Raw genomic sequence first — 12,218 nt, forward strand, 5'->3', positions numbered from 1 at the left:
CTCACAGACAGTGCCATGTGAGCTGGTGCATTGTCGTGATGCAGGAGCCATGAATTGTTGGTGAAAAGTTCAGGCCGTCTAATTTTTTCCCATAGCCTTTTCAGCACTTCCAAATAATCAACTTGGTTAACTGTTTGTCCAGTGGGTATAAATTCATAATGAATAACCCCTCTGATAGCAAAAAAGAATGGTAGCAACATCGTTGCAACAAGTTCATGAACTTAATTGTTGGACCTCGTATTTATCTTAAATAATCTTAGTGTTCCTTAAATATTGTTTTACATGTTAAGTAGCTATAACTTAGAACAGATGTGGATATTGAATTATATGTTCTTTTTTTATAGTAACTTTCTGTTAATTACTTTCGAACTAAAAATCCATGGGATGTTAATGGATTTTACATGTATGCATACTTAGTATAAAATGAAAGCAAGGTCTTTCTTGTGTCCCCTTGTTACTTCCTACATTTCTACACGTGATAAAAATTAAACCTATTCTTGTATTTTATCGTCTTTCTCTTTACTAGATTTTCCCCATCAGAATTTAAATATCTACTGTGTTTTCAAAACTTAGAAACTTGGCTATTCTTAGTATATTATTGGGTTGTCAGAAAAGTCATGACGCGTTTTTGCAACAAAAAACAGAAAAAATATGCTATGACTTTTCCGACAACCCAATATTTCTTTACTTCCTTCGCCAGTCATTTCAGTTTGTCTTCTACCAGTCTGCTGAAAACAGCACTTGCCATGTTGTCAGCTATGTGTCACAAAATTGAATGGATCCTTTCAGTCTTTGTCTTAGTTAATCTCCTTCCTTGTAATACTCTTTGAGCTTTGCTTCCATCATATTTTCTTCCTATTTCTAGCTTGAATTTCCAATGTCAGTTCTTACTCTTCTACCTCACCTTTAAATATTGTAGTACCTCAAGGTTCCAACTATTTTCATTCTACACATGCTTCCTGGGCAATCTCATCACTCACATGGCTTTAGTGGTTGCCATTATGCTTGTAACTCAAATTTTCATCTGCTCCTGTCACTAATTGGCTGCCTCAAACTCAGCATATACAATGTTGAACATAAGCACTTTCTCTTCAGACCTGATCCCTCCTTTAGATTCCTGGTCTCAGTGGCAGACACTACCATCTGTGCAATTTTAAATCTGAAGCCCAAGAATAATTTTTTCTACCTTCTACATCTTTTTTTTTTTTTTTTTAAGATTTGTTTATTGGGGATTTGGGGAGGGAACAGTGTTGGAATCGGGGAAGGGGAACAGGCAAGTTGCTGTCCTTTTGCTCTTCAGTCTAGTTGTGGAGGATGTCGCTTCACTGGCCCATGTTGGTATTGTGATCATTCTACTCTTCCCAGCTGAGGCAGATCGGTCACTGGCCATTGGACGGCCATTCACAGCAGCTTACGGCAGCCCACCGCAGCCTACGCCGTCGACTCATGGCAGCCCAGCTCCAGGTCAAGCTGTTTTTCATCATCTTAGCTGTAGAGGGCGCAACGTCACTGGCCCATGTGGGATCCGAACCAGTGGCCCTGCTGCTCAGAGCTCGCATTCCCAAGCCAAATCTTAACAAACGAGCCACTCAGCCGACCCTCTACCTTCTGTATCTTATTCATTACCATGTCATGTCAGTTCAACCTCCTAATTACTCTGAAATTCATCTACTTCTTAAGCTCCACTCCTGCCATCGTAATTCAGTTTATTATATAGCCTCAGAACTATAAATAGCTTTCTAACTGTCCTCCTGGCAGTTCTCAAACATTTTTGTCTTGGAATCTCTTTACACTTAAAAGTGATTGAGGAGGGCCGGCCGAGTGGCTTGTTGGTTAAGAGTTGGCTTGGGAGCGCGAGCTCTGAGCACCAGGGCCACCAGTTCGGATCCCATATGGGCCAGTAATGCTGCGCCCTCTACGGCTAAGATGGTGAACAACAGCTCAACTTGGGCTGCCATGAGTTGCCAGCGACGGTGTAGGCTGCAGCGGGCTGCCGTAAACTACTGTGAGTGGCCAGCCAGCATGAGCGGCCGGCAGCCGGCGTGAGCTGCTGTGAACTGCCATGAGCGACCATCCAGTGGCCAGCGACCCATCTGCCTCAGCCGGGAAGAGCACAGTGATCACAATACCAACATGGGCCAGTGAAGCGACGTCCTCCACAGCTAGACTGAAGAACAAAAGAACAGCAACTTGTCTGTTCTGATTCCCCAATGCTGTTCCCTCCCCCAATTACCCAATAAAATCGTTTTAAAAAAAAAAGATTGAGGATCCAAAAGGTCTTTTGTTGATGTGGATTATATCAATATTTACTCTTTTAAAAATTAAAACTGAGAAATATTTCAAACACAAGGGTATGTAAGCACATATTCCATTAGCTATGAAAGCAAAGACATCAAAACATGTCAGGTTGTCTCTGAAAAACTCCACTGATCGATAATGAAAGAATGAAAGCAAAAAGGGCAAATAATGTGATATTGTGAGAATGATTTTCACCTCACAGATCCTCTCAGTCTTGGCATCCCTAGATCACACTTTGAGAATCACTGATCTGATCCTTCCTCTAAACAGTATCCAGAACAATCATTTAATAATAAAAATCTGATTATGTCACTCCTTTTCCATGTACCTTAGGATAAATCCAAAATTGTTACGTTGACCTATAAGACCTTATAAAATCTAGTCCTTGGCTTACTGCATCAGATTATCTAGTACTGTTGTACTTTCCCTTGCAGTTTTTGTCGTTAGCCATACAGATCTATCATCTGATGATCTTGGAAACATGCTATTTATTCCTGTCTCAGGACTTCAAACATAGTATTTGCTATGCCTTACATGTTCTTCCTCAGCCATCTATCCTCACTCCCTTATACTTCTTTCTTTACTCTTGCTTAGGTAACTCTTCATACATATTCTTTAGTTCTCAGCTTTTAATTATCATTTAATTTTTACACCTTTTCCCTATACTAGGTCAAATCTCTGTTATACATTCTCTGAGTGCCTTTTACTTCTCCTTTTACATTCATTCTAATCATAACTATATATATGCTTAATATCTATGGTTATATGTCTATGTATGTGTTCTAGCCTTGTAGAATATAAGTTCTAAGAGAGCAGAGTCTCATGTGTCTTGGCTCACTAATGTTTCCTCAGTATTTGGTAGAGTGGTTGGCCATCCCAAGAGCTGAGTAAATATTGGTTGAATAAATGAACATCTATACATTTATTCAGTTTTTCTTATAATATGGGAAATGTTGGCTTTGAAAAATTAAGAATACATGTGTCCAAATTGCAATTTGGCAGTTTATAAGGGTTCCTGTACCTATTATGCTCTAGCATTACTTAAATAGCACAGTTCCATGGAGAAGACTTGGGAGGCTAGAATTTCTGTGGTTAATGCTTCTTCTCGGGACCTAACAGTATTTCTATTTAAAGTATTTTTGCCGCATTGATTTCCTACCTGAAAATTGGAAAATTTTAGATATTTTAGAGGGCATAGAAATATCAGACATTTTATTTGAACCTAGAAATATGTACACTTTAGCTATTGTAATGCTTTTATATTTTTCCATGTTAATTTTTCTCCTTTTTATTTTCTTCAGCGTTATCGAACTCCATCTAGATCCAGATCAAGGGATCGTTTCAGACGTAGTGAGACTCCTCCACATTGGAGGCAAGAGATGCAGAGAGCTCAAAGAATGAGGGTATCAAGTGGTGAAAGATGGATCAAAGGGGATAAGTAAGATTTAACTATATTATTTCAAATGTAGTGATAAGTATTTTTTTACTGTTGTACATTAAGTTATTTATAGCCATTTCAATTGTTTGTGAATATCTTAAGGAAAATAGAATATCATTTTAGCTAATAATGGACATCAGTCTTTTCCTAATAAAATTTTAAAAAAACCTTTTTTTCTTACTTTTCAGGAGTGAGTTAAATGAAGTAAAAGAAAATCAAAGAAGTCCAATTAGAGTAAAAGAGAAAAAAATCACTGATCACAGGCATGTGTCTGAGAGCCCAAATAGAAAAAGTGAAAAGGAAAAGAAAGTTAAAGACCATAAATCTAACAGCAAAGAGAGAGACATCAGAAGAAATTCAGAAAAAGATGATAAGTATAATAAAAACAAAGTGAAGAAAAGGGCCAAATCTAAAAGTAGGAGTAAAAGCAAGGAGAAATCCAAGAGTAAGGAAAGAGATACAAAGCATAATAGACATGAAGAAAAGAGGATGAGATCAAGGAGTAAAGAAAGGGATCATGAGAATGTTAAAGAAAAAGAAAAGCCTGATTCTAAAGGAAAAGATCGGGAAAGGAGTAGAAGTAAAGAGAAGTCTAAACAATTAGAATCGAAAAGTGAGGAGCATGATCATAATAAAAGTAAGGAAAAGGATAGACGAGCACAGTCTAGGAGTAGAGAACGTGATATAACTAAAGGCAAACACAGTTACAATAGTAGAACAAGGGAACGAAGCAGAAGTCGGGACAGGAGCAGAAGAGTGCGATCCAGAAGCCATGACCGCGATCGCAGCAGAAGCAAGGACTACCATAGATACAGAGAACAGGAATACAGGAGAAGAGGAAGGACACGGAGCCGAGACAGAAGAGCGACACCAGGAAGATCAAGAAGTAAAGATAGGAGGAGGAGAAGGAGAGATTCACGGAGCTCAGAGAGAGAAGAAAGTCAAAGCAGAAACAAAGAAAAATATAGGAACCAAGAAAGTAAGAGTTCACACAGAAAAGAAAATTCTGAGGGTGAGAAGAGAATGTACTCTAAAAGTCGTGATCATAATAGCTCAAATAATAAGGAAAAAAAGGCTGATAGAGATCAAAGTCCATTCTCAAAAATAAAACAAAATAGTCAGGACAGTGAATTAAAATTTTCCGCATTGAAAAATAAGGAGGATGAGAAAACCATATCCTCAGTGGAAAAAGAAAACCAAAAATCAAAGGGTCAAGAAAACGACCATGTACATGATAAAAATAAAAAATTTGATCATGAATCAAGCCCTGGAACAGATGAAGACAAAAGTGGATGAGTGAGTTGTGTAAATTTCTTATTTCCATTCTGTCTCAAATTTTAAGTTTTAGAGACTTGCTGATGAATCTCCTTTATGTTGTTTTCCTCTTTTCATTGTTTTTGGGTTGTTTTATGTTTGTCTTTTTTTTTTTTTTTTAAACGTGGACTTTATTGAGTTGATCTTTTGATAATCTGCAACCTGGATAATTTGTACTGCTAAAGTTTTAATAAACTTGAAATGAGAAAAACACTTTGGTGTAATACTGTGTGCTGTGTTTAACTATTTCATGTATGCAGTTTTGTATTGCAACAATCAGCCAATAGCAAACATGCCATTCTATACCTTAATTTGTGTGATCAGCCAGTTAGAAATCAGTATAACTGATTGTTGGAATACATTGTTACAAAAGCTTGTGTTCATCGTGATTAAAGTAACTTTAGAAGCCACTAGATAGATGAAGTCTTGTAAAGATTTTCTGATTGCATTTATAATAGAGGCTTGCAGCAGCAGCTTTTAATTACACAGAAGCAGGATCCTAGTAACGAGATCTTAAGTCATCACTTTCAATTTTATAGTAATTTGTGCTTTAAAATAGATACTTAGTTATTTATATTGTACTTCATGTTCTCTTTATGGTTCCATCTGCAGCTTATTTTATATTAATATTTTTCCTATATAGTTTTGTGTTACTAACTGTCCATAAAAATAGTTGAATATTTTTTTTCAGTTGATGTACTGATTGAGGTTGACTTGCTGTTATACAGCATCTGATGAGAACTGTACCATGGAAGATCAGATTGTAATTCTCAACCTACGTTGCTTTTGGTGTGAAGAGATGAAACTTTTGCTTTTTGAGACCATTGTTTTATTGTTAGTTAACCTCCTCCAAAATGAAAAAAAAAGTACTTTTCTCACTAAAACATACCACTTATGCAACTCTTTAAGTTAGATTCTAAAAATTGTTCATATTGACACATTAACTTACAAGATTTCTCTTTTTGGCCACTAACCTATATAGAATTGAATGTTAATTCTGCATGGTTGTTCGTTTGTTTTTTTATTTTTAACTTGAACTGATTAACACCCAGAGCTGTGAGTTTCAAATGGCAAGACAATGCATCTTTTCTATATCTGTATCACAATAGGCTATAGCATGTTTATGACTCGGGTTTCTTTCTATTCAGGTGGCTTTATACCATTACTGTTAACATTATTTTAACTTGGCAAATATTGCCACATATAGTAGAAAGTTGCAAAATTTGATAGCTTACAGAGTTAAACACTAAAGATATCTAAAGTCCATTTAGAATTTTATGTGTTGTATATTGCTATTTTTGTGATGTGTGGCCTTTTATTCTGTAATTTCTCTTCTAAATAAAATATTGAACATCCAGCAAACAGAAAACCTGCCTCATTTGAAAAGAAATTTCAGAATTCCAATTAATAGTAGCTTCTAGAGTATTTTGTACTTTAATATTTGTCAATATAGTGTCTATTACCACGATAGCTTCTTGGTAAATCCAATAGCTTATTCAATGCTATTTGTACTGAGCAAAGTAATGCTTAACATAATATTTCCCATTATTGATTAATATAATAATGATACATTGGCATTGTGGTAGCTGTTTGCATAATGAATAGGGTAATGATTATAAGATTGTTTGGAATATCTTGAAACAAATATCCAAAGTGGAGTCTTTCCAGAAAAACTTTTTTCCTAATCATAAAAGTAAGTTATTTATGATAATCCAGGGTATTTGATTCCTTAGCTTTGACCACAAACCCACTTTAGGAATAACTGAATCTTAAATGCCCTAACTTTATAATCTGTTATATATTTTAAATTAGTTATTTGCTTCAAATTCAGTAAGTTGCATTTTAAAAATCTATTTTAAATTATTTGAGCTTCAAGAAAGATGCTATTAAGAAAGGATTTCTAATAATTAACATTTAAAAAGAAAGACCCATGCTAAGTAAAAATACTTCTATGTTGTCTGATCCCAGAGCTTTATCTACTAAGAATTATAGGCAAGTAACTATAGGGGGGAAATTTTAGTAATTTCTATAAATAATATTTTGTTTGGTTTATCAAAAGAGCAACTCCATGCAGAACATTATTTATAGGGCTTTTTTAAAAAAGCTTTGTTAGTTTTTACAATAGAACAGATAATGAATGGTAAAGGAGTTAAGATGAGAGATGACAATCAGCTAGATTTTATATTCAGAATATAAAGAACATTTTGAAAATGATTAACAGTATTAACTGTAGCTCAAGTCTGCCTTTGCGTCTGGATAGCACACAGCTCAAACAGTCGTTTCCTTCCATTACATTTTTAATAGTTGTACCACCTTTAGTTAATACTTGGACATACTCTGTTTTCCTAAAACTCAACCAATTAATTCCTTCTTGTCAAATTGATGTTATAGTTATGTTCATGCTTACAGTTTACCTCAAAGTATCTTTGACTTAATATCTTCTTAAAGGTATTTTAATTGGTTTGTCTTTATTGCTGAATTGGCAATATCTGAGAAATTTTTTCATGATTAACATGAATGCTTTTTTGGTTTTGTTTTGTTTTGTTTTTGTAAACCATCTGCCACAGAAATGGGCACAACACAGACATTAATGAGCAGTAAAGAAGATGCTGGGTTTAAAACATTTTTTAATTATAGTTAGAGTTCATACAAAGACCATTGTAATTTCTAAGTTCCTTAAAGCCCTGGCAGAAGTTTCTGAGAGTTTGACTGATAAATGTGTTTTACAAGGGTGATACTGATTCATATTGGCTTTTCTGAGTGGCCTTTGATTCTTGTACCCAGTAGATGATAGGAAACTGAAATGTAAAAGCTTCCTAATATAGACGGGAGCACATTGGGTTTGTAGTATTCTGAGTAGTGGTATTTACTGACAATTTTAAAATTTGTTTTCAAGTTAGTATATGGAACAAGTTAGCATGTTTTTTAGTAAGTAGTTCATTGTGCTTCACTCTGGGTGGCAATTTTTTCCATCAACTTTGAACCTTTAATAGTAAATTTCTATAGAAACATGTTCTCTTTACCACCAGAAAGTACTTTAAATATACACCATATAGTTGATGGTTATAAAGAAACAAAAATGGGTATTTTTCTATCTCTTCTTTGTCTTATTTACTATAATTATTCAGTTTAGTATTCATACATTTACAGTTGAATGAAGCCTCCAAGGACTGTAGGCTTATAACCTGTTAGATGTGGAAAGATGTGTTTTGTTACAAATACTTGTTTGAACTCCAGGAAGTGCAGCATTGGCTAACACCTGCCCATAGTGGGCTTCCCAACTGCCTGTAAAGGATTCAGGCAAATGCAAACTCTGGCCTATGGTGTTACACAAGAAGTGACTAGTAAAGGAAAAGAAAGACCACATATATAAAATTCTATCAGCAAAACTGGAGAAGGGAGTTTTTGAGGGTTTTGTTTGTATTTAGGTAGAGGAGGGAGTGGTGGGGTGATTTGTGTTCTTAAAGCAAATTCCTATGCTTACCAAAAGCACATGCCGTATATTTTGTTCCCCTTTGTATGTTTATAGTATTTTGAAGGATTGATAAGCGAATTGGGTATTTGTATGAGGGGATGTTAAAAGTTGTGGCTGCTATCTTTGTTGAAGGGAAAACAAATGAAGTTAATGCACTTCTTTTCCTAGCTCAAAGTCACTGTGATGTATATTTTTTTAATGAAATTTAGGAATAAAGCTGTTGTCACAATTACAAAATTAGTTTCAAAATGCTGCTTATCTTATCAGTCTAGTAACTTAAACTGTTTTCTGCAAACTGCATTTTACAGAATTTAAACTCTGAAACTGTATCAATTTTTATAGTTAAACATTGTATTAAATAAACTAACTATAATAAACAGTTTGTTTTGTATTTTAAAAATTGTTGTATTAGTTATTCAACCTTTATTTTTATTAAGAGCTAAATAATGAAGATAAATCAACTAAAATATGCTTTTATTTTACCCATGGGGATATAGAATTTGTATTAGGAAAAAAACTGAGCAGAGTTTAACAATACTGAGCTTCTTTAAAAATTTAGCCAGCAGTGACAATTTCCAGAATGTTTGGGAATAAGTTCTAGTGTAAATGTTTAATCATAATGCTTCATTTCAAATTGCAATGTGATTTTGCCTCAGCAAACTTTTAAGGTTACACTTGGAATTTGCATTACTACCTACTGGAATGCTTCCATTTGCTTTTTAGTTCCTCCAAATTTCTCAGCATTGGTAACACTGTATTATATTCTGCGCCTGACAGTTTTAATATAACATTTACTATTGTAAAGCCATATAAATGTTAATTGACTTGTAAAAACATAGACACTGGTTTTTGGTTTCTGTTTAGTTTTGTTTTTATTTAAATTTGACATTTAGGGAAAATACACCTACTTGAGAGTCACAGAAAATATAAGTCGTGGTTTGTATGTATTAACAGGTGAATATTATTAAACTTTCAAATTATGGAGTGTTTTTAAATGCTTTATTTAGCCAGAAGAATATGTAAAATGTGAGTGCTTCCTCATATAGACCGTGCAAGTTGTGTATTAAAATACTTTAGTATCAATTTGCTTTTTCTATTTTCATTGCTTTCTAGGTTTCTTTCCTGAACATTTCCTAATCTAAAACTGCATTTTTATTTTCAGTGCTGATTCATAATTTTCACACTTTTTTTCTTCCTCAACCTCCTCCCAATACCCAAAATGTTTCCAGTTTACATCTTTGCCACTAATTTTTTTTATCAAATGAGTACATCAGAGCAGTTGTAATTTCACTGCTTTCAGTTTGTTGTGCTAGGCCGTTCTTTTCACTGAATTGTTTTGTGATTAATTTTAAAACTGCATAGCCTTTCTGTTTTTAATGTGCTTAACTAGTAGAAACCCCAGCCCAGTTGAAACTAAAACAACTTGTATGTTTACGGGAGGAGAGCTTGTAATGTCTTTGGTGTTTTATGTTATCCTTCACAGCTAAGTTGGTTATAAAACATTTATGTAATTAATAACCATTTTGTAGAAATTTGTTTCCTGATTTGTAATGTGAAAGTAACTTTATCCAAAACTAGTAATCACCCCTAAATAATACACTCCCTAGAACAATTTAAAGGAAAGGATATATGACAGGTTCCCAGACTTAATTCATTATGCCTTTGCATCTCAGTAATTTTAATGTGGTGGCAACCCTAGTCCAAAAAAAATAAATAACAGTTCTATTAAATAGTTAAGTTCAAATAGCTAAAGTATGTCCTAACAATTTAGCCATGTGAAAAAATAAAATATTCGTATTTCACTCTTAACCACAATTAGTTATTTATGAGATGTGCACAACTTATTGCACTATTCAAACTATTCAGATTGAATGTTGTCACGTTCTTTTCTTGTACATACATTGATTTTTGTGCCATACTTGCATTTTACCCCAGCAACTGCTAAGTTATCCAGGTTTACAAAGATAGGATGTCATCAGAAGGGATGGCACATTTAATGTATTGAAACTGAACTACCTCAAACCAGTAATACCTGTGGTGTCCTAGAGATGTCAAATATATTGTTTTGAAATTTTAAAAATATTCTACCAGCTGTGCCTTTGTGAGTTCACTATGGCCCCTTAGAACACCTTGGCACACAATTTGGGAATCAGTGCATGTAGTGTTCTTTTTTTAACTACATAACTCAACACAGGATTGGTTTGTTTAACCTGGGATGCATAAACCCTGAAACTGGTTCAGAATTGTGGCTTTGCCTACAGAAGAATCATCTGTTCCATTTTTTAAAAGTATAGGTGGCCATCCTTGTTCCAGATACACTAATGACACTCGGGTATGGGTGAGAGTCACTGTCCTGTGTAACCTACGAGGCTGTTGTGGAAGTCCTGAAATGACATGTAGAATATTGGGTGAGGGGGAGAAATGGTACACCTAATGCTGAAGGAGTGCCAAGTTTTATCAGATTCCCAGAGAAGATTATGACATCAGATATTTTTGCTATAAGAGAATGATGGTCTGTAATTTATACCTATCCCCAGCATTCCTATTTGTAGAAATCTAAAAAGTTACACTGATGAAAATATGAAATGTTATTTGCAGGAATTTGTAACAGTGAAGATTGGAAATCATATCTCTTGGTATGCCATTGGTAGAATAAACACATGTAACAATACTATGCCAGTTGGAAAAGGAATATGGGTCTATATGCTGCAGTGCTGTGATTTCTAGGATATATTAAATGAAAAAAGCAAGGATCCTTTGTGCAAGAGTAAAATACAAATTGCATGTGTGTATTTGCTTATTTTTTTAAAAAAGACTAGGCAAAGGACAGCACAGTGAAAAAGTAACAGTTTTTGGAGCGTAGGGGAGAAAATAATTTGCAAATCATGTACCTGATTAAGGTTTAATATCCACAATATGTAATGAACTACAACTCAACAAAAAAGGAAAAATCTCAAAAGACTTGAGTAGACATTTCTCCAGAGATGATACACAAATGACCAACAGATACATGGAAAAATGCTCAACATCACCAACTAGGCAAATGCAAATCAAAACCACAATGACTGCACCTCCTATCCATTAGGATGGTCACTGTCAAAATAAGTGTTGGTGAGGATGTGCAGCGTTGGTGGGAATATGAAGTGGTGCAGCTCATGGAAAACTGATGGTTCCTCAAAATTTTTAAATACTATTGTCAGGATCCAGCAATTTCACTTTTGAGCATATTCCAAAAGAATTGAAAGCAGTGTGTCAGATATTTGCACACCCATGTTTATAGCAGCAGCATTCACCATAGCCAAGAGGTGGAAGCAACCCAAGTGTCCACTGGTGAAGGAATGGATAAAGAATGTATATACATATGATGCAATTTTTTCCCCAAAAAAATGTCTTTATTGTCTTAAAGGCAAGTAGTTTTTATCTTTTTAAATTTTAAAATACCGTTTTTAAAGTGACATATGATGTAATATTGAGTCTTAAAAAAAGGAATTCTGACATGCTACATTAGGTGAACCTAGAGGACATTATACTAAGTAAAATAAGCCAGTCACAGACAAATACTGTACAATTCTACTTCATGAGGTATCTAGAGATATCAAATTCATAGAAACAAAGTAGAACGGTGTACAATTCTACTTCATGAGGTATCTAGAGAGATCAAATTCATAGAAACAAAGTAGAACGGTAGGACCC

The 12,218-nt window shown here is 34.5% G+C and overlaps 1 protein-coding gene across 1 annotated transcript in view; it reads left to right on the plus strand.

Annotated features, from left to right (window-relative positions):
* Positions 1 to 8,920, plus strand: part of PPIG (peptidylprolyl isomerase G) — a 56,448-nt gene extending 47,528 nt beyond the window's left edge. Inside the window, exons 9-10 of the mRNA XM_019656793.1 lie at positions 3,600 to 3,736; positions 3,925 to 8,920. Of these exons, the coding sequence (XP_019512338.1) occupies positions 3,600 to 3,736; positions 3,925 to 5,032 (1,245 nt within the window). The 3' untranslated portion in view covers positions 5,033 to 8,920. The remainder of the gene's footprint in view (positions 1 to 3,599; positions 3,737 to 3,924) is intronic.
* The last annotated feature ends 3,298 nt before the right edge of the window (positions 8,921 to 12,218 follow it).

The sequence above is a fragment of the Hipposideros armiger genome, unplaced genomic scaffold (genome assembly GCF_001890085.2).
Source record: "Hipposideros armiger isolate ML-2016 unplaced genomic scaffold, ASM189008v1 scaffold_266, whole genome shotgun sequence".
In the NCBI taxonomy this organism is placed as follows: domain Eukaryota; kingdom Metazoa; phylum Chordata; class Mammalia; order Chiroptera; family Hipposideridae; genus Hipposideros; species Hipposideros armiger.